Source organism: Peromyscus californicus, unplaced genomic scaffold (genome assembly GCF_007827085.1).
Source record: "Peromyscus californicus insignis strain IS unplaced genomic scaffold, ASM782708v3 Scaffold_7__1_contigs__length_154581171, whole genome shotgun sequence".
NCBI classification, from domain to species: Eukaryota; Metazoa; Chordata; class Mammalia; order Rodentia; family Cricetidae; genus Peromyscus; species Peromyscus californicus.
The window spans coordinates 54473476-54496691 of record NW_026294595.1 but is presented as its reverse complement, the minus strand read 5'-3'; the positions used below and the strand labels follow the sequence as shown (position 1 = coordinate 54496691).

Sequence of the window (23216 nt, the reverse complement as noted above, 5' to 3'; positions counted from 1 at the left end):
TTTGTTTGTGCTCTAACAAATAAAGCTTGCCTGGAGATCAGAAAGCGGAGCTAGCCACCAGTTAACCATAGAGGCCAGGAAGTGGTGGCACACTCCTTTAATCCCAGAACTTGGGAGGAGGAAGCAAGAAGATCAAGAGTTCAAGGCCACCCTGGGCTACATGAGATTGATCCAGTCTAAAAGAGAAACAGAGCCAGGCAGTGGAGGCAGATGCCTTTGATCCTAGCACTAGGGAGGTGGAAACAGGAAGTGATATGGCTGGGCAGAGAGAGGAATATAAAGCAGGAGGAGACAGGAGCTCTCCCCTTTCAGGCTGAGAAGTTGGCTGTGGCTAGTTCCTTTACTTCTCTGATCTTTTAGCATTTACCCCAATATCTGGCTCCGGGATTTTATTATTAAGACCAATTGGGATTTGTGCTATAAATACCCCCTCCAATTTCCCATCTAATTAAAATCTTACTTGAAACTAAGGAAGAGCAAGCAGATTTACTTGTACTCTATCGCTCTGGGGGAGACTGGTTTATCATGTGTTGTATTGTTTTTATAGTTTGCTTTCAAACGTTATTAGGTCACCCAGCCATTTGCTTCAGTGCCAGCCACAAGCACCTGCTCTGCGCTGCTCAACTAGGGGCTCCACTCAGTGGCCAAACACTGGAGAGAATAAAAGAACCCACAAACTTCAAGCCAGGGTTTGGGGGATACTGCTTGTTTGTTTTTCTTGCAATAAGAGAAAACAGCCTAACTCATATTTAGAAATTAATTTGGGGATAGCTGTCATTTCTATCATAGCCTATCAGTCCCGATCCCAGCCAGGTTTTTATGAATAATTAGGCTAATGAACCAAATTTGGGGAGCATTTCAAATACTTGAATGTGAAGTATGGCTGAGGAGTCATTGAATTAACCTAAGCCACTACAGAAACAGCAGTACTACCAAGTGGTGGTGCCAGCATTGATTTTCCGGGGAAGTAGAACTCAAATGAAAAGTTTAGCCTAGAGCTACTTTAAAAAGTTAGGAATAAAAAGCATTCTTGCAGGCCCATCTCCTGCTCACTTCCAGAATTCTCTACTGGAAAGCTAAATTGCACATTTCCTTCATCCATTGGTGAGACACCGTTCTTTCTGTAGGCAGTCTGTGCCTTTGCAGGAATACACCACAGGAGGGCATAGTGCACGCGGCCCATGGGCAGTGCACTCTGCACGCTTGGACCCTGTGAGGGAGCCCCTTTTCTCTAGGATGACCCTACAATGGCACAGGTCAGCCTGGAAATGCCTGGAAGGGCACATAATGAGGAGAACCTGCAGGACAGTTCACTGTCCAACCTGACATAATCAGAATGTGTGCTTTCTGCCTGCTCGCTGCCATTCTTCCAAAGCGTAAACATTTCTTTCAAAACCATGTCTGTTCAAAGCAGACTTTCAAATGTTCTCTGATTAAAATTGCCAGGTTTGTTTGTACCATCTGCGAATGCAATCACGTAAAATTCTGATTTTCTGTCAATGAGTTAATCCTCCTGGTGCTGAAGCAAATGGGATCCCAGACTTGAGACTGAGCAGGAAATGGTCTGCCTGCATTGAGATGGTCTTGGAATCAGCCATGCTTTGGGAGCAGTACAGGAACTCAGCATGGGCTTCTGCCCCATCTGGTTTCGTCAGTGATAACCACAGTCAGTTTCCTTACTCTCCTACACATTTATTCTCCACTGCATTTTGTCTGTCTCCCCTCGCTTCAAAATTACATTGTGAAATCAAGCATAGAATGACAATGTATCATAAGGTATTGAATTATTACATCCTCTCCTCCGTGGGGATGTTTTGTGTGAAGAAAAGCTTATTAAACGTACTGCAATTGTTAATTTCTTTTGCTTTTCAAATTGGACTAGTGAACGTATTTTACTTTTGGAACCACTTAATGGCAATCCATAACTTCATTTGAAGATCTAGCCTAAGACTGGGACAAAAATAAAAGAAAGAAAGAAAAATCTTTCCCCTTTCTTGTCTAGCCACACTAATCCTCTTTAAAGTACCCTTTCCATCAAGGGAACTTAGAGGAGCTCGATTTCTACAGTGGATGGAATACGGAGTGGTGCAGTTTAAAAGGGTTACTACTGTGAGTGAAAAATGAAAATAATGGAATGACCCAGAGAGGCACCCGGAGCCCAGGAGTCCACACCGGCACTCGACTTTATTGGGTCAGGGATATGCATGCACCTCTGTCTAATTGGAAAGCCAGGGACACGGCAAACCTTGACTTCTGCTGGTGGGGATGCACACTGGAAATGTTTTATTGCAAAGTGACTGAAACCCTGTAAGAAGTCTAGCACTTAAGAGACAGTGGGGATGGCTTAGAGAAAAAGAACTAAGATTTTCTCTGTTGGCTTCCCCCAGCCCTGACAAGGTTGGCAACTTCATTTTTTAAAAAGTGTGATGAGTTTGGATGACTGCTGAAAGTTTCATCTTAAAAAAAAAAAAATAGGACAGTTAAAGTGTCCCCTCAGAAAGATGCCTGGGGAAATACATCATCGCAATGGTATAGACATGCATCAGGAACTGCCTGCAGATTGCCCAAAGAAAACAGAGCCAATTTTCTGAGAAGATTGAATAGAAATAGTGAATGCACCCAGCTTCGTTTAATGCCCACAGAGTTCATGTGAGACTGTAATTAAGAATGGAAAGAGGCAAGAGGCTGAACCCAGCTCTTTGGGGTTTCTTCAGAAGGTCGAGGCCCACACTTTCTAGCAGGATTCAAAATAGCAAGTGACAGTGGGGTTTCCACACACTTGGCTCTGTGCCAGAATGTTCTCTCTCTCGTGTGGTTTTCAAAATTTACCCTAAAGGAAGATTTATGACTATTTTGAAAGAACAGGCCTTCCTCTCCTTATTTACAGAGAAGAGCTTTATTATTTTGTTCAATTGGTAAAACAAAATTAAGCCCGAGTTTGGGCAGTAATTTTTTTGATTAAATCTATATCTCTATTATATCTATAATGATATAGATACAGCATTTGTTTTGCAGTAGTGAGGCTTCTAATTTGAAATCAGAAAACCCTAGGGTAGTGTAAGGCATTTATCATCACGGAGGCCTGATCAGGGCCCTATGGAGGTTTAAACATAGCGGTGCTCTCTCTCAGCTAATATGGTAAATCCTCCTGCTATTGGTGAAGAAGTGTTATATTGTCTCCCATGGAGAGTTTGGGCTGGGATGGTGCAAAGACCTTGCGCTTAGATTTTGACTCCTTTTCTGGCCAGCGCTGAGATATTAGCAAGTGCACACTTCCTCTGACCCCTAGTAACCCTGTGGTTAAACTGTGGCTGACTGCTTGGGCCTTAGAGGGGTGGGTCAAGATGAAGTGAGCTGATGCAGGAAGAGCCCTTGCACAGTGCTGCCATACACAATGGAGAAGCAGTGGTCACCCTTTGTCAGCAGTTAGTATGGCATCCTAAAGCTTCAAGCCGTCAAGCAGAATATACCGTGGCTATGAACCATTTCTCTGTATTCTGATTTTATCTGCATTTTCCTTACACATAGCATGCTAAGCAATCCCCAGATTTTGCATTTATTAAGGGTCCTTCCTCACGAATGAATGCAGAAGGTTCTAGCCAATGCCAATTTAAAAAATAAAAACTAGTTGTTTTATTCTGCATCTTCATGCATTAAGCATTTCTTCACATGAGTTCAAGACTGTCCCACAGGTCTTAATGGATTATAAAAGTAATGGCACAAAATCTTGAGATGGATCAAGTATGTAGTTAAATGTAAAAAGAAAGAAGAAGGCTGAAGAGGTGGTTCGGTGGCTAAAGTCCATTTCATACAGGTGTCAGGCTGGAATTTGGATCCTTGGAATTGCACATAAATGGCCCATAATTCCAACCTTAGTGGCAGACAGTAGACCCGGGAGCAGACTAGTTAGCAACAGCCGTATCAGTGAGCTCTGGGTTTGATTGAGAGATCCTACCTCAGTGAATAAAGTAGAAAGGCTATTGAGGATGATTCTTGACCAACCATAGGCTTCCACATACACTGACAGATGTGTGCCCACATATGAGCATCCATACATGCCAAAAGATACCAGTGCATACACATTGCACAGCACAGCACACATGCATACATAAAAGAAATGGAAAGAAATAAGGAAAAATAAACAAGGAAACAGGAAGAGCTGGGTTAGCAGGCAAACGAGCAGGCAGCTCAGGGAAGGTCTTGGCACACACCAGCCTAGCAGAGATTTGAGAATTCCTGGAACACAGAACCCTATTCCCTTTAACACTGAGTATCACACTACCCAATGACATTTTGGGAACATCCCGTTACTCTTAGCTCAGAACTGGGAAAAAGAAACACTCATACATGAAGATCAAATATTAGGAAATAGGGGCCATGACAGAACTGAGAGGAGAGAGGAGAGTTGATACTCAGTGAGGGTTGGTGCATTTACTGGGGACTGTGCCACTCCAAAAACATTTGTTCTTTCCCAACAGGTCTTTGCTGGTTTTGAAGTGGGAGGGATATTTACCATGCTTTAGAGAAGAATGCCATGAAATGTATTTGTTCTGTTCAAGTGGGGACACAAAGATCTTTTAAAAAGTGAGTGATCTTGAGACTGCATGTGGCACAAAGCCCATGCCTATGAGCACAGCTTTTCTCGTCAGTGAGAAATGTGGAGAGTTTGGAATCTGTATCCTCAGTTCCCTGAAAGGTGTCCTGTTATAGAGACCCAGGAGCTAGCCTCAGAGGTCTTTCTTGTGGGCGGTTGGCATTTGTAACATACTTTCCTGAGTCTATAAAAACATTAGAAAAAAAACCACACCCAAATCTGAAGATTTTCAAAGATTACAGTTACAAGCCACACTTACGACAGGCTCCTCCCACTCTTCCTCCACCCCCATCCTAACCTCTTAACCTACCTTCCTTGTTTTCATATCCCTCGATCAAAGTAGTTTTCACTTGAATAAATACTGGGACAGGTTCCATGGGTATTACGAAAGAGTATATGCCATTTCTACCTTCAAGACCCACTCATCGTCACGGAAAGCACTACCATATTGTGTATTCGTATTTAATATATTTCATAATGTAATAGAGGATAGTTGTGTGAAATAACAATTTACTTATTGCTAAAGAATGAAACTACATTTTATTCTTTCTCTGAAGTTCCTGACTGTACCATATATGTAGTATTCAGTGTGTCTTATGAAATGAATGGAAACGTTAATGGCACGTGACCCTAAGATTAGACTTCTTTTATACAGCATAATATGACCAATGTAATTTAATAACATGATATTTTGCATAGCAGACAAGCCAGGACAGAGCCAGGCTGAGATGTTTCAAGTCTGATGTTGACTTTTTTATGCTTCACGAACTGCCCTGTGCTTTGCTTTACTCAGTGTTAGCTGAGATGGCATCAGAAAACACACTAACAAGACAGCCATCTTAGAAGCAATTGTTGCTTTATGAGGACCAATCTGGCATCACTCAAGAAACTTGAACTTACTCAAGAAATTACCATAAATACTGGTTTATTCCAACTCATACTTTCTTCTCTACTGGTTGTGCTTTTAACCCTCATGCCACATAAAGTAGAAAGTTAGGGTTTTTTTTTTCTGACATGCTTATGAATCATTAAGTGTAAAGCATTAGTAGACAGAACTAGGGTCAAGAAGAAAACACTGCGTTCTGACGGGTATTTATCTTATGATGAGTAATGAATCTCAATCTCTCGTTCCGTGGTGGCTAACACAAAAACAATAGCTGTAGACATGTGATTTCTCTTCCTCTGTTGTACATACTTGCTCCATTGACAAGGAGACTGAATTGTGGGAGGGGTACTTTTTTCTTTACACTTAGACAAATTCAAATAGAAGGAAATGACTTAGGGATGCTGAGCTTGTTTAGGGGTAGAGGTAACAGTGATGGATGGGATCTGAATTTAGGGTGATGCATCAGTCACTGGCATTTCCCCTCTCATGTTCTCTTCTTCTGGAGCCTGTTCTCTGTATCCTTTTCTATTGTAACTACACATTGGTACTCGAACTCATAATGTAGCGTTTGCTTCTACACTATTCATTAGACTTTATGGACTGGAAAATATAGTGACAGATTTCCGATCCATGTCCCCCGAATCTTATGAGGGATTACAAAGTGGGTGTCTTAGTTCTAGTTGCTGTAACTTGACAGGAAGGCTGATAAACAATAACAGTGTATTTCTCATGATTCTGGAGGTCAGGAAGGGACAAGGGTTCTGTCGTGATGAGAGTTCCCTCCTGGGATGCAGACTAACTTCCTCTCTGGCAGCAGAAGGAGAGGTGGAAATCCTATTTACAGAGGCTCCACCCTCTGACCTAACTTCCCAAGGCTCCACCTCCTACAGCCATCACATTCAAGGATTCCGTGTCAACATTTGTATTTGGGGAGGGAGGCACAAACATTCAATTGTGACAGTGTCTGTGAAATCACTAAAGAGGATGCTCTCTTGCAGGAATGGAATTCAACCGCAGAGAGGCTGAAGAGCCAGGCGCTGGAGATCCTACTGTCCAAGGACTTCACAGAAAAAGAACACCTACAGCTCTCTAACCAGAAATTGAGTCGACTGCAAGAAGAGTTTGGTCAACTCATGGTGGAAAGAAAAGCCTGGTTGACAATGGCACATGACTTTTTTAACAGGGCTAATAAGGTCAGTGTGAGGTCAAGATGATCTTTGGTACCAGGGCTGACCAATAAGAAACCCATTATGTCGTCTGCTCAGGGCACATCATAGAAGGCTAAATTCTGTGTAGAATAGCCAACTGATAGAAGAGTTTTAAAATCACATTCTTATTGTGGCTATTGGTTGTTTTTCAAAGTTAAGAGATTATGTTTTCATGTGTACAGAGTTAGTTTTTAAAGTAACTCCAAAGCCAGGTTTCATGGTGCATGCTTTTAATCCTATACTCAGGAGGCTGTGAGTTTGAGGCCAAGCCTGGTCTGCATGTTCCTGGCCAGTTATAGAGTGAGAACCCTGTTTCACAAACAAACAAACAAACAACCCAAAGAAGTAAACAACAACAAAAATAACTTTTAAAAAGTTCCCTTTTAGAGCTCCCATTGGTCTGTTTGTGGGAGACACTATTCTCCATATTAAAATGTTTCTCCCAGAGATGAGGAAATATAAAATACTTCAAAAGAAACCTTAACAGTGTTACCAAAACACCTTTTGTTGTTTGTTTTAAAGAGTAGTTCAGGGTGGCCTCCAGGGCCCAATGTAGCTAAGGGTGGCCTTGATCTGACCTTTCCTTGTCTACCTCCCTAGTGCTGAGGTTTGGGGCGTGCATTGCCACACGCAGTTTACATAGTACTGGGGATTTGTACATGCTAAGGTAGCACTCTACCACTTGAACTATATCCCTGACCCATTTTTGTTCTTTTAAAACAGTTTCTTTAGTTTATTAGGCAGAAACACATAGATATTACAAGTCTTCTGTGCATATGGAGTCCTAAGGTCAGAAACTGCCTCACATCAGCCATTCTGCCTTGGTCTTACATTTTTAAGTAAGGCAAGGGAGAGCCTTGCTACAGACCATCAATGGGTCTTCTTGTGTAGGAGAAGGGTGCCACTACTCCTGGGCAAATGCCTTCACCGTTGTAGCAGATGGTCCTGGCGGTGGTAATGTTTGATTCCTCAGTCACAAGTCATTTGGTCAGAGGGTGGCATCTCTAGAATAGGATTTCCACCTCACCTTCTGCTACATGAGAACACAAGAAGTTAGTCTGCATCCCAGGAAAGGGCCTTCATCACAACAGAACCCTTGTCCCGTCCTGATCTCAGTCTTCCAACCTCCAGAACCATGAGCAATGCATCGCTATTGTTTATACACAGAGGTGATGTTCCATGTGTGTGGCTGGTGATACTATTTGAAAGATTTTTGACCTTTGCCACAGTAACATAGACCTCCAGACTTCTGCACTGGAGTCATTTAAATAGTTAAATTTCAGCAATTTAAAGGTAGACAAGGCAAAAAACATAGGGTGAGGGAAGCTACTACACACACTGTGCTCTAAAAATCACAACACGGGAGCTCTGAGTACAGTGAGCTCCATGCTTACTTAATTGTGAAAGTCTTACAAAAATCTTTTGAAAAGATGAGTAGTAGAATTCGAAAAGAGAGGATAGAATTTCAGTAAACCTATTAAACAAGTACTCTTGGTTAATGATGGCCTTTGGGGGGGGGGTCTCACAGTTTTAAAGCAGGACACAGATACAGCATATAGGTGGAGATAGTGAACTGAGTAGATGTTAATTGCTAGTTATTTTTTCTCTTCAGCCGCCCAATTTTGAAGTAAGAGGTTGTAAAATTTCCATCACACCTTTAGTCTACAGAGTGAGCGAGCTGTTTTCAAGTTGACCGTTATTGCCGCTCAGGGAAAGAGTAATGGAACGTGTTTCTATAAAACGATGCTTCTGATAGAAGCTGCATAGAACACAGCCTTGCAAAATGTAGACAGTTCTCTCCCTCCCTCCCTCCCTCCCTCCCTCCCTCCCTCCCTCCCTCCCTCCCTCTCCCTCCCTCCCTCCCTCCCCCACCCTCTCTTGTTCTCTCATTATTTTGGTTTCTCGACATTCATCATTTGATACCTTGCCTTGGCTGTTTGTCATTTGACTTCATTTTCAGGCCCTGAGGGAAATTGTAAAAGTTAAAGAAGATGGATTGGTGGAGGAGAGGAGGAGGAAGCTAGGAAGGAGGAAGGGGAGGGAAAAGACAAGAGTGGATACTCTCCGAAGCTCATACAGCATTGCAAGTCTGGTCTAGAGAAGAGAACCCCAAAGAGTAGATTCCTGGATTCTTTGTCTTATCCAGCAGCATGCTGAATATTCAAAGTGTACAGTTGGCTAGCATTTACCTGTGCTCTAACTTGTGGCCAATGGTTCTCAGGAAGGTTTAGAGTTCTTTCTTACTAAGGAAATTATTTCCAAATTACAAAGAAATAACTCAATGTGAAAGATGATGGATATGGGAACTGGGACAGAACCAGATGCCAGAGTTTGTAGATTGGAAGGTTAATCGTGCATCTGCATGTGTTGTTCTATGTTAGTACGATAAAATAAATGATGAAATTATGTAGAGAGCAAAGCTATGTAAGCTAAGAATCAAACTCTGCTTATGACTTATAGGTGACATTTTTCTTTTTGATTCATATTTTAGATTCTGCAAATTAAAAAAAATCTCACCATTTTACCTATCTTGGCAGAAAACTCATTAATAAATCTCCAAGTCTTTAAAATAATTTTCTGCCTGGTGGTGCTAGTGCACACCTTTAATCTTAACACTTGGGAGGCAGAAGCAGGTGGATCTCTGTGAGTTCGAGGCTACCATGGTCTACAAATCAAGTTTCAGGACAGACAGTACTGTTACACAGAAAAACCTTGTTTCAAAAACCTAAAATAATAATAATAATTTTCTAGACTAGAATTTCTGTGTATACTAGTAAGTGGGGTAGTTTTAAATTTACATTGTTTATCTCAGAAGCTGTTTTCTCTTTGAAAATTCCCTGTGATGTGTCTGGAGGATGTTTCCTTGTTGTGAGCATTTATGCTTGTAGATGAAGTCATGTTCCCAAACACTAAGGACTCTTGAGAGCTTACCTGACGTTCAGGCTCACATGCTGTCTGTTCATAGATACCGGCAGAAGACACATGGTTTCTGGGTCAGTGCCAAATGATGACCCAGCAAAGCAGTAGCTGGGTGACAGCATACAAATGAGCTCAGTATGTCCCAGTTCCAACATGGGTGATGGAGATCAGTATGGGCACATGTCTGCCCCACAGTTAGGAGTGAAGAGAGGAACTCTCAACTCAGGGGATCCACTGTTTGATAGCAAGCAGCAAGTCTACTCTTTGTCTCGGGGGGTGACATCACCTCACATGGGAAGATTGATACCTGCAGAACCCACAGCTACTGGTTCTGTTAGTGCTGTGGGGGGACAAAGAAATCCCTGCCTAAAGATAGCCCTTTCCTACAAATACCAATTCTGCTTCTGATATGAGAATTATTATCCTAGCAAACAAACCCATTGCCTGAAATTCCTCATGTTCTGTCAAGTGCCAATGAGCAGAACATGCTAGTGCTGTGGAAAAATGAGATACTGGGATGGTGTGGATGTCAGCTTACTATAGGGGGTTTAAAATATGCTTTTTGAGGGACTGTAGAGATGGCTCAGTGGGTAAGAGCACTTGCCTCACAAATGTAAGGACCTGAGTTCAGATCCCAGGATCCTCATAAAATTCTGGACATAGTCCTGTGGATGCCTGGAACTCCAGCATTGTGGAGGGCAGAGACAGGAGGGTCATGGGAGCTTGGTGGCTGACAGCTTAGCTCTGGGTTCTTTGAGAAACCTTGTCTCAGGGAATGAGGCAGAGAGTGATAGCAGGAAACCTGACGTCCTCTTCTGGCCTCTACACACTTATCTATACACATGTGCCCATACACCACCACCACCACCACACCACCACCACCACCCTAACACATACATACACATACACACACACACACACACACACACACACACACACACACACACACACACACACAGAGAACACCACCGTCACCATTACCATAACCACCCTACCACCACACACACACCACCACCACCACCACCCTCCAATAGTATTTTTCAACTTTGTATAAGTAGAAAGGGATAAATGTTTCTCTACAGAATAGACAGTAAGTTTTTATGTCATATATAATACTCAGACAGACTTCTTCTGCATGTTTATTGTTACATCCTTTCTACCAATTCTAGATTGAGTAAATACATTCATTCATTGAAGTCACTGAATAAGCAGTACAGTAAATCCATGGCAGTAACTGCCTTCATCTTTAGGTATTCACTTATTTGGTGAGTATTTATTGAGCAACTTCTATGCAACAGGCACTATTATAAATCCAGAGGATACAAAATAGAGCAAAATGTGCAGAAAACCTATGTCAGATTAGTTTCCAAATTTTGAGATCCAGGAAACTGTAAAAATTACCTAACTGTCCACACAGAGAACAATTCTCTCAATGCCTTCACCTCATGGCTCCGGGAACCCAACTGATACCTTGTAATTAGCCTAGAAGTTGGGGACAATTACTCAAAATGTCTGAATCTGTTTCTCAAGCAGAGAAACATGTGAGCAGTGCATTGTTCTAGACAGATGACTGTTTGAATCTGGACTTAGCAGCAGGTGGCAATGTTGAGACATGGGCCTTAGGGAATGTTGCTATATTTGTCCTAAACCAGCCTCTAAAACCCAGGCAAAGATTGAACCATGAAGAATTGATGCACTTCCTTTTCAGAGTGTCCTACTGTATTTGGTGAACCTATTTGTTAAATCATTCAGCCATTAATTAACTGGTGATGTTGGTGATTTACAGTGAGTAATAGTTGATTGGAGAAGGGTGCTCCCTCTGATAGTGCTCTGCATTGTACTCTCATTGCTTGAAACACGAGTGTAACATCTGTTACAGAACATACCTTGATCCCTCTAAGTTTTCATCCTTCCCAATTGTAGGTTATTATGTGTGTTATATTTCCAGCATTTCATGGAAAATTGTTAGTATCTATAGACCATCCAAGACATAGTTATTGTTATTTGGGGGTTGGGATTGAATGAAGCAGGGATGAATATCCAGTGTGTTAAGATCAGAATAGCATAAGCTTTTATTTATGCAACAGTCATGACTGAACCCAATTCTGTCAAATATGGCCCTAAGGTTGTCAAGTTTCATGCCCCTACATTCTGTTCCCAGGCACATGATTTCTCTGGGGGGAAACAAGCAGAAAAGCCTAAAGCCAAGTCTGTTTTGTGAACGTGGTCTGACCTTCAGATGGTCAGTATGAATGCCAAGGTGAACTAAATTTGGGGCATTCAAAGAAACACCTAAGTGCTCACATGAAGCATATAGTGCCATGGCCTCCATTGCCTCTGCCACCACTATTGCAAATGGCGTGTCTTTTGAAGGTGTGGTTGCTTTTCAAAACACAAGACAGTAATGCCTGGAGCCACATTTCTGTTTGACATGAAAACAAAATGATTAAGCATGGCATTTGCTGTACGTTTTTCCCATTTACATATTCCTCATTTTACAATTTAAAAATAAATATATTTTAAGCACATTGGTGGAAAACAATTACAATGACCGAATTATTGAACAGATTGAAAGAGGAAACATGCCCAGATAGAAAACCTAAAAAATATTACTGAGAAGGAGTTTCTTAAAATTATGTAAATGAAATCTGGAAATTAAACTAATTGTTAGAAAATTTTTACAAGTTACATATTTGTACAGTTCTTGAGCACTGTGTCTCAGAGTCCCCCTTTAAAAAGATTTAAGTAAGTGTACATGAGTGTAGGTGTCCACGGAGGCCACAAAGGGTAGTCAGATCCCTTGGAGCTGGAGTTACAAGTTCTTGTGAGTCACCTGCCATGGGTGCCTGGGAGCCAAACTCTGGTCCTCTCTTAAGAGCACAGGCTCGTAACCACCAGTCCATCTCTTTATTCCCTTGGACTCCTCTTTTTAAAAGTCACTTCTTTTCTCTTAGGAAGAACTGGAACACTGGCTTTCCCACCAAGCTTCTTACACCCTGATAGAATGTTGTGTCCTACTGTTGCCCTGAGTCAGATAGGTACTTGAGTAAAGCCAGAGGCAGGTGTGGTTTATAAGACAGAGCAATGCACTGTAGGATAGGCATGATGGGTTAAGGCCAGCACAGAGGGGAGCACCCAGCAGAGCCTGACCAGGGGAAATGTGTCAAGTAAGGTAACCACTGAGTGATGTTGGGCAGGTAACACACAAAGGGAAGATATACAGTCAGTCTGTGCTCAGGAAATCTGGGCTAAGTCACTGCCTGAGGAGTGTGGTAGAAGATCAGAGTGAAGCAATAGAGGCAGCCAGGGGCTCAATGAGGAGTGTGGACGCCATACTCAGGAGTGTGTGTGTGTGTGTGTGTGTGTGTGTGTGTGTGTGTGTGTGCACATATATTTACAATATATAGTGGATACTATATATGTTATATATTATCTATTATATATGTAGTTGTTGCTAGTGTTTGTAGTTAGAAGTTTTCTCTGGTCCCGCCTGGCCCTGCAGTCAGGATGAATCTCTCCCACCCATGTCCCACAGCTGCTTATAAAATAATCACTCAGAGGCTTAATATTAATTACCAATTTCATGACCTATGGCAGGCTTCTTGCTATCTAGTTCTTATATCTTAAATTAACCCATTTCTATTAATCTACATTTTGCCACATGTTCTGTGGCTTACCAGTCTGCTGGCATGTTGTTCCTTCGATGGCAGCTGGTGTCTCTGCCTCTCCTTTCTCTTCCTCCCATCTCTCTTGGATTTTCCTTCCTAGATCCATCCTGCCCTGCCTAGGCCAGTGCAGCTTTATTTATCAACCAATCAGAGAAACACATATTCACAGCATACAAAAAAGACATCCCCCAGCAATTGTTTATCATTTATTATATAATATGTAAGAAATGATTAAGAACTTGAAAAGATTATAAATCAAATCTCACCACAAAAATTGATGTTGGCATCTTCAGTTCATCTCTCTTCCTTCTGTCCCCCTGAGAGAATGATGACTCTGGGGTTTAGAACCCTTTACTTTAAAGCTCAGAGATCAATCGGCTTGTTTAAACCTCAGCAAATATTCAATGAAGGTGGCTAAACTATTAGTTCAGAAGTATTAAACAGATGATGGAAAACAAGGGATGCCTTTAACATCCTTCATCATAACAGCCTAAACCCACCTCAGGCTTAAACGTCTGATAGTCAAGATATTCAATTTTGAGGTTGTATAGCTCAATAGTAGGGTGTTTTCCTGCTGTCTGGAAGGTCTGGGTTCTACCTCCAGTACTGCAAATAGAAAAAAGAGATATTCAATTTACTCCTACTCACTAGTAAGTGCTTTCCAGTAAATTTGTCAGTGGACCCTTAAGTCATGAATGTATTCATTGGGTGTCCTTCCATGTGTACTTCTATACTATTATACATCTCTTTTGGCAGTGAACAAATTCAGCCTTGTGGTATAGTCATTTCTTGGTGGATTTATTTTTCTTTGCCTAATTAAAATTCCCCGAGGCTAAGAAATATGTCTGTCTCACTTTGTATTTACCCAAACACTTAGAGTACTGCCTTCTAGTTAATTATTTGAATCACTGAGAGCATGAAATACAAACTATAGAATTCCTGGTCTGTTGGAGATGAGGACCCTCCAAGCATAGCAGCTCTCCGCTTCCGTGAACCAGCCATGGTTACTTGCAAGACATCTTCAAGGCGGGACCTATTGATTGTTGATATTTTCTCATAGGAGGAGAGAAGAGTCACTGGCCCCTCACCCGAGGTTCCAGCCACTGCTTCCTGTACCTCTCTATATAATTTGTCTCTAAATGCACACAGCCTCGTAGTCTAAAGGGGAGCTAGTGGATATATTGTGTGCAGCAAGTTAAGCAAAGGGAAAAGACTATCTTTGAAGCTGTGCAAAGGTTATCATCTATACCAGGGTGGGGCTTTCTATTGATATGGCTTCTTTGTGGTCACCCATGATCATATAAGTAATCCCTAGCCCGTGTCTTGTAAGTAAGCCCAACCAACTCATTGGTCGCCCATGTTGGACTTTGAGAGAATTCTACTTTAGTCTGTCTTATATAGCGTAAGTAGACATTTGTTCCTATCTCCCCAGGAAAATATCATACAACAAAGAAAACTGTATTGTGTTGTTCATAACAGATTATATTGATCCAAAGTATTTAGGATAAGCTCAATTTGAAAGGGGAAATCTTACCACAAAACCCAAGGAAAACAAATTCCCAGTATAACTTCTGTGTCATGCTTAAGAAGCTAGATAGGATTAAATAAAAGAGACTATCACGTGTATCATCTCCAGGCAGCATTGACTCGTTCTTATTATTCCTGTGGTATTTCTTACTGTCCAAGAGAGAGGGTGTCTTAATCATCTTTGTATGCCACCTAGTGTTCAAAAGTTTTATGTTGTATGAATGACTCAACAGCTGGTTATACAGCACATCAGTTTAGTTTTGAACTTGAGTTTTCTCTTCAAAAATAAGTCTAACAATCGCCATTTACTTCCAAGAATATCTTTCCATAATTTTTTAGGGTTGGTGATAAATTGTATAGGTTTTAAGGGTATAGTTGGAGCATAAAACAGACTGGAGGGCCTTAAGGAAAAATCTAGAAATATTTATTAGCATGACTGCTACAGTAACATAGTGGATCTTGGAGCCAGGCTGGGCATGAATCTGCCCTGACACATTTATTAAATGCCTGGCCTGGACATTTACTAAATTTCCCCCCATACCCAGCATCTTTATTTGTAAAATAGAAATCTTAATTCTGTGTCCTTACAGAATCACCAGGCCATCTAAGTAAGGTGATACATGGCTAGTGCACAGCATAACTAAGTGCTTGGTGAGAGCTAGCCATTGTTCTTCCTATCCGTATGCATTTCATATTGCTTCAGACACTCTTACGTGGCAAGTCTTATGTCCAGCACATAGCTGAGTCTATGGTTTGTAGACATCACTGGATATTTCTTAAAGGGATGAAAGTAGAAATGATTCATACATGATTTCTCATATTAATAGTACAAAGATCATCCTAAAAAATCACTTACGTCAATTAAGATAAAAGAAAAAATGGTGAATAGACCCGAGAAGCTTAGTGTCTGCTTAATGAGTCTCATTTCATTCGTGAGGTGGATTTGCCTCTGGGAGACTAAGATGTTGGTATGGAAGCTTCCTTATTGTTAAAATGCTGCTGATACCTGCATTCAATCCGAAGCTTCTTTTCCAGTATTTTTCAACTTGTAAGGAAAACCTGCTGAGCAACAAATAGCTTTAAATACAGCTTATTAGTCCCACTCATCTGCCCTGTGCCTGGAAGGGATGGTGGCGGGGGTGGGGGGTGGGGTGGGGGGGAGCAAACCAACTTTGAGAAGCAAGGAACCAGATGGGGGAGGTGAGAGGCGTGGGGAAGGAGGACCTGAAATTCATCTTCCTCCAGCTCCTGCTCTTCATAGCTTCACAAGCTGGAGCAACTTCGGCCATGTCCCGAACAGCGAATCAGTTCTCTGGCCTGAGCCACTGTAGTTGTCTTCAGTGATGCTTAGGATACGAAGGTAAGGACATGAGTCCTTGTATAAGCAACCCAGAGGGACCCCGACCCTCCAAAGGTGGCGGGATCAGAGGTTCTGGTCTGAAGCCGTTTTGAGTTTTGTGTCCTTGGCCATTTTCCAGGGCAGGGTGTCAATCTGTTGTTATCTAATATTGACTCTTTCCAGATGTATTAGTCAAAAAATCTAACACTGCTATTTATCCAGCATCTTTGTGAACCAGCGTGGCAGCAGAATTATGCGGGATGACTCATGGTTTTTAAATCATGAGTCTTTTAGATATACAAAAAGAATAAAACACACCGTTCTCTGATACCATCTGTTTGATTTGGTGAAGTTGACCTTGGAGCTGTTCTCAACAAAGGGAACAGGAAAGTTTTTTGGTTTTTTTGTTGGCCCCTTTAAGAACAAAAGCCAAGCCGTTCCTTAATCTTTTCCAAATTAGGGCTCCAAGGAGCTGACCTGTCTTCTCCGTGTCTCGGGGGGATTGAGTAGTACCATGTGAGATGGTTCAGATGAGCTAGGACCCAGCAGGGAAAATACTGTCCTTGTACTTTATCCTCCCAGTCTAGTCATAAAAACTTGATGCTCTCTGGACATATAAGGCTGGAAGACGCAGGGGGCTGTGAAAAGAAAAGCCAAGAGGGAGGAGACTTTAATTCCAATAGTCTGTGTGAGGCTCATGGTGTTCTTCCTGTCAGAAGACATTCCATGCTGTAACTGCAGCAAAGAGATCCAGTGTATCAAGTTCCCTATGGATAGGGAACATAGAAAAGGAGTCTCTTGTATTTTGGGATGAGTGAAACGCGAGCGAAGGATGACGCTTAGACCGTCTCTGGAACTGGCACATGGATTCCTCTTCAAATTCTACATGGGAATGAGAGAAGGGAAATTCGCATATAATTCAGTCCGCCACAGAGAATATAATTTTGACAGATGAATTCTTTTAAAGCCCAAAGATTTAGCTTTTCTTTTTGTGTCTGCAGAACTATCCCCCCACTTATGCTTAAAACTAAGTGGGCTGCTTGGTTTTTGTCAACTTGACACGAACTAGAGTCACCTGGAGAGAGGGAGCCTTTGTGGAAGAGTTGCCTCCGTCGAGGTGACCTGTAGACATGTCTGTGCCATTTTCTTGGTTAGTGGTTGTTGCGGAGGACCAAGGCCACTGTGGGCAGTGCCGTCCCAGCACAGGTGATCCTGGGTTCTGTAACAAGACAAACCAGTGGCTATGTTCTTCCGTGGTCTCCTCTTCTCTCCCTGCCTTGAGCTTCTGCCCAGGCTTTCCTCAGTGATGGACTTTAATCTCTAAGATGTCATAAAGACTTTGCTCCAGAGTTTGCTTTTGGTCTTGGTATTTTACTGTGACAACAGAAAGCAATCTTGCACCTTAAATAATGAACTCCTTTATGCTGTCCGGCTCACCTTACTCACAGGTGTTCTGCGTGAGTTTGTGTTATGCTAATGAAAGAAGGAAAGCTGTCATCTCCTTCATACTGTCATAGTTTTATCATTTGCTTTAGTTTGTAGGGAAAATCATGAAGTGTATCCCTAACATTTGATCTATTGGAGAAAAGAGTATGGAAGAAGAACATTTGGTTCACTTGATCCCATGTTAATGAGTTACCTTTGCTTTTGCCATATGACTCTTACTTCTAGTGTGTGTTTGGCCCTCCACTCTATCTTCATTCTTTTAGGATGTCATACTTTTGTTATAGCATCATGACCAGGGGACAGTGGCATTGCACATGCATCTGTAACAGCCTTGCAGTTTTAGCTTCTAACCCCTATGAAAATGAGGCCATGGCTGAGGTCTGAGAGAGGCAGCTGCTGGGTAGGATCACAGAAGAAATCCCCATGGGATGAAAGGCAGGCAACAGGTGGCTGTGCCCTTCTTGGAGACTTTTTAAAGATGTGTTTGAGGTGTTGTCAAGATTTAGAATAGCAGCTTTAGTCTAGTACTTCTAGTCTGAGTACTTCTTGCACATCCTCCCTCATTTTTACTTCCTTTAATTTTCAATGCTGCAATGAGTATGGCATGGTTTATTGTTAAAACAGAATGGAATGAGATTTGTAAGCAAGGAATAGTACCTTTAATTCTCCATCCTTCTTCTATTCTTAGAAGGATACTAAGGCTGTTTTTTTCCTTTTCTTTTTTCTTTTTTTTAAGGAAGAAAGTAGAGTAGATTCTGACATTTACACTGTAGACTTTCCGTTTCTCTCTTTATTTGGTGGAGCTTGGAGTTCATCAATCCAAAGTATAAATATAACATGCAACAATTCACCAACCTTAAACTTTAAGTGGGATTTAAGGGAATCCAAGATAATTTTAGCTATGCCAGAAGTTTGCTTTAGGCATTGACTTATTTCTTACCCCCAATTAACTAGAGGCTCCATTTTTATCCTAAATAAGAAACCCCAAATTTAAAATTGAAAGTGAGATCCCAGAAACGGTGCTTGTTCCTCAGTGGTGTTCAGCGAGCTCTAGAAAGACCCAGAAAGTCGTAAAAAGCATCTTTGCTAGCGTCAGCATATTGCTGCACTTTGCTTTGTTTCCAACTGCAAGAGAAACGTGGTCAAGTAAGAAAGGACTCTTGGTATCCGAGTTTCTTTTAAAGGCTTCAGTGGCTAGAGAAAGCAAACCTGGAAGTGTGAGGCCATCGGAGGGAGAAGAGAATCTCAACATAGAAGAGCACTTGAGAGATTGCTGTAGATTCCCATTCTGTCCAGGTTGAATTTGACTGTTCACGTTCCTTCTCTAAGACAATAAGCTAAACTCAGGGGCCCATGTTCCATGCACCCCAAGTCCACTGCTGAAGCCTTCAAACTGTCTTCTATGAGAATGAACTCAGCCACACTTCTCTGCCTCCCTCAGGTCTCCACTAGTCCACCTGCTCTTGTCTCTGATAGTCTGGGATCCTCCCTGGCAGTCTTCTGTGGGGAATTCCAACTCCGTTCTCATGGGCCCCTGCCAAGCTCAGTGGCTTCCTGCTTAGCAATCCAGAAAGGCTAGACTTCAAGGTTTCCGCAGGACTAACTGGTGTTCTACGGCACTGTAGATGTATCCAACCTTCTTATTAAATAATAAACACAGAACCAATGCAAAGAAGAAAGCCAAGAGGTCAGAGCTAAGAGCTAAAACCTTACCCTTCCTCCTGCGGTGGTCCTACCTCTCCGAACCAGAGCTACCCCTGTGTTAAAGTCTTTATATAGAGTTCCTGTCCTGCCTTCTCATTGGTTGTAAACCCAACCACATGACCGCCTCCTCACAGCCTGTCTGTATAGACCTCCAGGTTTTCCATGATTGGTATTAAGATTAAAAGCATGTGTATCCAATAATGGCTGTATCCCTGAACACACAGAGACTTACCCAGCTCTGCCTACCAAGTGCTGGAATTACAAGCGTACGCTACCACTGCCCTGCTTTCCTATGGCTTGCTAATAGCTCTGACCCCCGGGCAACTTTATTTATTAACATACAAATAATATTTTAATACAAATAAAATATCACCATATTTCCCCTTTTCTATTTTAATAAAAAGGAAAAAAATAAAAAGCTTATAACTAATATAAGAAAAACTATATACAAAAGTACAATAACTATATACAATATATACAAGTAATAAATACCTAAACAATGTCTAGTCCATTTGTATTTGACAAATTCAGAGAAAATAATTTCATTATCTATCCTATTTTGGTAAGTCCAAAATGTATCCTAATTAATCTTCAACTATAACTAACTAATCTTCAACTCCCTCAGAGACCCAAGAAGGAAATAATATTAGCTAACAAAAATAAAAACAGGAAGTGCACATAAGCAACTTCCAAAAAATTTGTGAGTTGACAGAAACAGACAGCTGTCTGGACAGTCACCTGAGGTTTCTCCGAAGTGCTGGGGCATCATCTTCAGCCTATAGGCTTAGCATATCTGACAGACTCATTTGTGAAGTAGGATGTACACAAGGTCAACAGTTCAACCTCACATTGAGTGAGTGTAGTCCATGTACCAGAAACACCTGAATTCCACTAGTGTCATGTCATGATTCAGGATTTTAAATTCTGGAAATTGTTGATGGTTTTTTAATTCAGCTGTCCATTCTTCTTGGCTGTGTATATATGGCTTCATCTCAGCATCCCATTCTTCTCCATATCCCTCCATCAAATGCCAGTCTACTATTGAGAGGCGTGAGCTTAGTTACTCTTCAAGAATAACTGTTTCAGCTGCTGTTCCATTACACATCAGAGGCCATCGGCCCAATGCCTGTTCAGCTGCCTTCGAAGAAAAGGGCACTGTACCTTTTTCGAATTGTGAAGGCCACTTCAGGGATGGTGCCATATTGATCTGACCTCTGAAGATGCCTTTTGATAAAGCCATAACCACACTTGTTTTGGCAAGAATCAGTAATCCTTTGTTTTATGTCCTGTCTGTCCATTTTGTCCTGTTGATTCGAGGATACTTTGTTGTCCAGTGGCTAACTTTTGCCACAATGAAAGTTAACTCCATATGCAGTTTCTTCAATGCCCATATTTTCTCTGAAGTAGATTGGTACTGCCAGGAGCCGACATGTCTCATAGTCATAACAAAAAAGAAAAATTTTCTAAGTTATTAAAACATTTTAAATGCCATATTCTGTAGATCTCTGAAGGGTTTGAAGATAACCTGTCTATCTAAAATATATCTACTCAATCTTGAAAACATACCTAATATAACTACAAGTTCTATTATAATATCTAACTACTAACTTTCATTTCTTTATATCCTAATAGTTGGTAATAACATTCAAGGATCAGAAAATTGCATTACATTGTTAGATGAATGGTACAATTAGAAAAATATATATAACATTTTCTAACAATATCAATTTCAATACGGCACCGTGCTCTTTTGGGGATAGAACTGTTCTTTGGAGTGGTAGGGACATTCTGCAAGGTGGCTTCCCCAATAGCACCAAAGTGAAGAACTCTCTTGATGATCAGCTTTTCTTTGACTCAGTTTACTCATCTCCCCTCTAGGCCAAAGGTCAGAAATGGGCTGTCAGGAAACCTACAAAGATTATACTCTACTTTATCTCTCTTAAAAGTTACAATCCTCCTTTATTATCCTTGTTATCTTGTACATATTCTCATTCTATTTTTATTACTTCTAGATGGTTTGCATAGTGTGCTGGGGTTGGGGGCGAGCGATATATAAACATGAATGCAAGTGTCTGCAGAGTCCAGAAGAGGATGTAAGATTCCCTAGGACTGGAGTTACAGGAGGTTGTAAACCACCCAATGTAGATTCTGGGAATGAAACTCAGGTCTTCTGCAAGAACAGTATGCACTCCTAACTGCTAAGACATCCCTCCAGCCCAATGCTTCTGTATATATATATATATTTTTGTTTGTTTTTTTTGTTTTTCGAGACAGGGTTTCTCTGTGTAACTTTGCGCCTTTCCTGGTTCTCGCTCTGTAGTCCAGGCTGGCCTTGAACTCACAAAGATCCACCTGCCTCTGCCTCCCGAGTGCTGGGATTAAAGGCATGTGCCACCACCGCCTGGCGCTTCTATATCTTAATGTCATCTAAACCTCAATAGCCAATGAACAGCTCTTTTATATTCCATGTTAATTTTGTAAACTTCATCTACTGTGTTGGACGGTTCTGCCAATGGAGATAGAAAATGAAGGAGTTTAAAAATCTTATTTTAAGACAATACCTTGAGCAGAGGTGGCTGGAGAGATGGCTTGCTTAGGAGCATTGGCTGCTCTTGCAGAGGACTGGGATTCAGTTCCTAGCACCCACATGGCACCTCCAGGGCTATCTGTACAACCATCTGCAGCACCAGTCCAAGGGAGCCCCACACCCTCTTCTAACCCCCACAGGCACCAGGTGTGCAAGTGGTATACAGATGTGCATGCAAGCACACACATAAAGAAAAAAATGTAGATAATGCCTTGATTTGAAAGGTCTATTCTTTTTCCTGTATAATTTTTTTTAGTATATCAGAAACTCTGACTTTGCTCTCAGCCTTTGCACTGTTCCAGAATTGAATAACAATCACCTCTTGTGGGCATATGGATGCCTTGGATGGAATGGGCCAAGGTCATATTTTAAAAGGCCAGGGGGAAAACCAGAGTGGTACTTTCCTGAGTGTCTCTCTAGTACTTCAGGTTCAATGTATAGCTTATTAGGAAGTTTCCCTTTAAGATTTATTACAGAGATATTTGGGTCATGAAAGTCTACTACATTTTTAATAGCTCATCCATTATGTGTGTACAGTATAAAATACACAAAATCTCAGTCTGACTCTCCGAATTTCACGCTAGTGTCTATCTGTGTCATACAGGTATCTTCTCAATGTAAGTTATTTCAGGACTTTTATGGTGTTGATGTTTATTTATGTTGAACTCAGCTGTAAGTTTCCCTAAGTGGGGACTGCACAGCTGCTTTCCAGAACTAAAACATTTTCTGTTGCTGTGTTCAAACTACTAAGTTCAATGTCTGCTTTAATCGCTGATGTTTCGTGTACACATTGATGTAGAGTTTTAAACTAGAAAAGCAGAAAATGAAAGTATGTTTTTTTTGGCAGGCATTTGATGTACTTGGAAAAGTCGAAGCTTACCTTAAGCTCCTTAAATCAGAGGGTTTAAGCCTGCCTGTCTTGGCAGCGAGGCATGAGGAATTACACAGAGAAATTAAAGACTCCGCAGCCGATGCTCTGCAAAAGGGACAGACCTTAATCAGCCAAGTAGACTCCTGCAGGTGAGTAAAGTCTGCTTTATCCCCAGTGTAACAAGGTTTTTCACAGTTTCCACAACCTGGTAAAAAATAAGTTGCATGGTTTTTTTCCCCCCTGCTTCTGATGTTTGGCTGCATTATGATGTGGCTTAAAAGGTTCTATTGAATTATGCTCTGCTGTGATTCTGAACACAACATTGCTGGCCCTGAAGTGAGGCCACTGGTCAGAGCATGAGGACTTAAAGATGCTAAAGCTTTGTCCCTGTGTGCCTGGGGGGTGGGGGGAGAGATGCACAGAACAGGGAGGAGCTTTGCTGGCCAAGCTTTCCCCATCCTGCTTCT

The 23216-nt window shown here is 41.5% G+C and overlaps 1 protein-coding gene across 4 annotated transcripts in view; it reads left to right on the top strand.

The window, feature by feature from the left end:
- The window catches only part of Ccdc141 (coiled-coil domain containing 141), a 164301-nt gene that overhangs the window by 74991 nt on the left and 66094 nt on the right, over window positions 1-23216 (top strand). For all 4 annotated transcript variants that reach the window (XM_052724418.1, XM_052724419.1, XM_052724417.1 and 1 more), the window contains 2 exons: window positions 6479-6673; window positions 22726-22898. In XM_052724418.1, coding sequence (XP_052580378.1) covers window positions 6479-6673; window positions 22726-22898 — 368 coding nt within the window. The remainder of the gene's footprint in view (window positions 1-6478; window positions 6674-22725; window positions 22899-23216) is intronic.